At 41.1% G+C, this 3,245-nt stretch overlaps 1 gene segment (V, D, J or C); it reads right to left on the minus strand.

The window, feature by feature from the left end:
• Positions 1 to 606: 606 nt before the first annotated feature.
• LOC117365481 lies at positions 607 to 1,151 on the minus strand. The segment is given in 2 exon segments: positions 607 to 968; positions 1,059 to 1,151. Coding segments are annotated over 2 exon segments (411 nt in total).
• Between the last annotated feature and the right edge of the window lie 2,094 nt (positions 1,152 to 3,245).

The following is a 3,245-nucleotide window of genomic DNA, read 5'->3' on the forward strand; positions in this document are numbered from 1 at the left end:
GGGTCGGCTGTGCGGGATAGAATGGGAGGGAGAGATGGAAAGGTGCTGCGCAGAGGGATGGGTTGGCGGGGTCATCGTGGTTCTGCAAGCTCAGGGCTCCCACTGATTCTGCATTATGGTAAGTTGTATAATTTCTATTATGATATTATAACAATAATAATAGAAATGTAATGTATATTGTGTATAAAACTGCCCTATGAACCCGCCTCAAATCCTCCCTTCTCCCCTACCGGTTCCTGGAAAAATTTACTTCTATAAAAGTGGTCCTTGGTGTCAAAAAGGTTGGGGACTACTGCTCTAGAGGACATCTCCGGGTTTCCCGACATCTGGTAAGCCTAGTTAGTCACCTACTTTTATCACTGGGAGTGAGATATAGACTGTGTCCCAGTGAAAGCTATAGATAGAACTTGGGAGTCAGTAATCCAGATGAATTCTTGGGATGGGATAGAGAGGTAGTTTTGCTCCCACTGTGAAGTGGATCCTTGTCCATAGCAGAAGGAAAAACAAGGAAGCAGAAGTTAGCAACGCTGCTCTTTCCCTCTGTCACACTCTATTTGCTTCTAACACCTGCTCTTTTCTCTTCCTCTTTGTGCTCTTCTACACAGATCAGTCTAGGTTTTTGTCAAGTACTTTATCAGAGTGGTATCCTTCGGGACTCTCATACCATTTTGCACAGTAATAAAGAGCCGTATCTTTAACTTCTGCATTATTTATGAGTAGTTGATACACTATCCCGGCACTGTTTATAGTGGAAGAAAAATGTGCTGCTGAAATTCCTGGTCCATACTTTGGTGCTGAGTAGGAGTGATGGTGGTACAGGAGGAACTTTGGAGCTTCTCCCGGGATCTGTTGAAGAAAAGCTGTAACACGGTTATCCTTCACTCCAACATCACAGTTAAAAGTCGCACTTTGCCCAAGTCTAGCAGAGAGAACAGGAGGAGACATCACAGGCGTCTGAGACTGAACATCTGGAAGCAGAACAAAAAAGAATTGATGAATTACTATTTACACTATTCTTATATATAATACAATTTATAAACATTTAATGCCATACATACATGAAAAGCAGAGCAGGACACAGAGTAACAAAGTCTGTAGCTGCTTCATTGTAAAAAAGAAAATTCTCTTGCTCCCAGCTCAGATCTGTGCTCTAAAGTGAAGGCAGACACTTGGTGGGAGTTTAAATACCAGCAGTAGGGAGACCCCCAGGACTGTATATGCAAATATGATACCTGCTTATAATTTCACATGTAAATATGAAGATCATGGCTGATGTAAACTGTCCAAAGGTCAATTAAGCCCAGTAACCTATTTCCAACTGTGCCGAATCCTGGTCTATGTATCTTGCATGATTACAAAATAATATGTTGCTTATCTATGGGATAAGCAGTAGATTCTCCCAAATTCACCTTAGTAATCTCAAACCGTATTTGTCAGGGAGTAATTTTAAGATTGTTTTGCAGACAGTACTTTTATCGAGTTTTGTTGGGCATAACCTGCAACGGCTCTGTGTGCTTTGCAGGTTGCGCAAATCTCGATTATTAAGGCATTATTTTGAGTGGGGAATCATGAACATGTATCAGAATATTACATAAAATTGTACTGGCTTAAACTGGAGTACAGTATACATTATAAATTGTTGTTGATTGTTTATCGATTAGCACCAAAATATCTAGTATTCATGTTTTCAGGTTTTAGGGTTATTAAAAATTTGATATACCGCCTTATTAAAAATTCAAATCGGTTTTACATAATATAAAAGCAGAGTGTAGTAAAAATATACATTAAAAACAAATTACAAAGTGTTACAAACAATCAAATTCACTGACGAACATAAACTTACCGATACAAGATGGAGAGGGGGAGAAATACAATTTGTATGAAGAGAAAGAGAGGGGGAAGAGGGATCAAAACTATAGGAAGGGGAACAAAGTATAAAAGGTCTAGAATTATGTAAAAATATGCTAGAAGGTTAAAAGACGGCAAGGAATAGAATTCCATTACCGTCCTTAAAAAGACTATTATACACCATATGCGTCTTTAAAAAGAAAAGCCTTCAAATTACTTTTAAATTTATCAAGGGATGTAATTTCTCTTATACTTTCAGACATTTTGATTACTTAGAAAATACAAATACAAATAGACAGACTGAAACAGAGAGGGGAAAAAAGGGAAGAAATACAATATAAGCCAGCAGGGAGATGAACTTCGGATTCCTAAACCATGGAGAGGCACTGCAGGGACTTCAAGGACCAGACGGACTACACCTGACCAGTAGAGGTAAGAACGTCTTTGGACACCGACTAGCCCGCCTACTTCGTAGGGCTTTAAACTAGGTAAGTTGGGGGAGGGTATCCACTCACATACCAGCGCAGTGAGTAACTATCCTGAGGAGGTAAGTCGTGACTCCACTTCGGAGTCCGAGGTAAGTACCCACATTGCAAACAATTCTTTAAGAGTCACACTAACTCAGGCGGGAAAATCCCCACTGGGACTTAGCAAACATAAGGTATGGAGGGCTATGTATGTTAATGCACACAGTTTAGGCAACAAAATTCTGGAATTGGAGACGGAAATAATAAACGCTGAGCTAGACGTGGTGGCGATATCCAAGACTTGGTTCACGGACTCTCATGAGTGGGATATGGCTATACTGGGTTACAACTTACTTCGTTGAGATAGAGAGGGCAAGTTAGGAGGAGGGGTAGCGCTATACACTAAAGAAGACATCAAAACTAGCAGAAACACAGATGTCTAGTACACCGGAGAATCCCTCTGGGTGAACCTGGCCAGAGGTACCGAAAAATGCTTGTACAGTGGTGCCTCGCATAAAGAACGCCTCGCACAGCGAACGCTGCACACAACGAACTTCATGTCATGATTCATACAACGAACTTCGTTTCACACAACGAAGTCGCCCGAGCTTCCACGATCGCTGCCGATGTATTGCATCCTCCCGCGCAGGCACTGCAGGCAGTCGTTAGTCACTGCGCTTAACGCGTTTCACATAACAAACTTTTCGCATAACAAACTTGCTCCTGGAACGAATTAAGTTCGTTGTGTGAGGCACCACTGTATCTTGGTGTAGTATTAAGTCAACTCGACTACTGTAACATCGTCTACTTATCAATCCCTCAAAAGAATATGCAACGATTGCAACTAGTGCAAAACACTGCGGTCAGACTAATCTTCAGTCTAAAGAAATTCGATCACGTGACGCCATACTTCAAACAGCTACACTGGTT

This window comes from Geotrypetes seraphini, chromosome 8 (genome assembly GCF_902459505.1).
Source record: "Geotrypetes seraphini chromosome 8, aGeoSer1.1, whole genome shotgun sequence".
Taxonomy (NCBI): domain Eukaryota; kingdom Metazoa; phylum Chordata; class Amphibia; order Gymnophiona; family Dermophiidae; genus Geotrypetes; species Geotrypetes seraphini.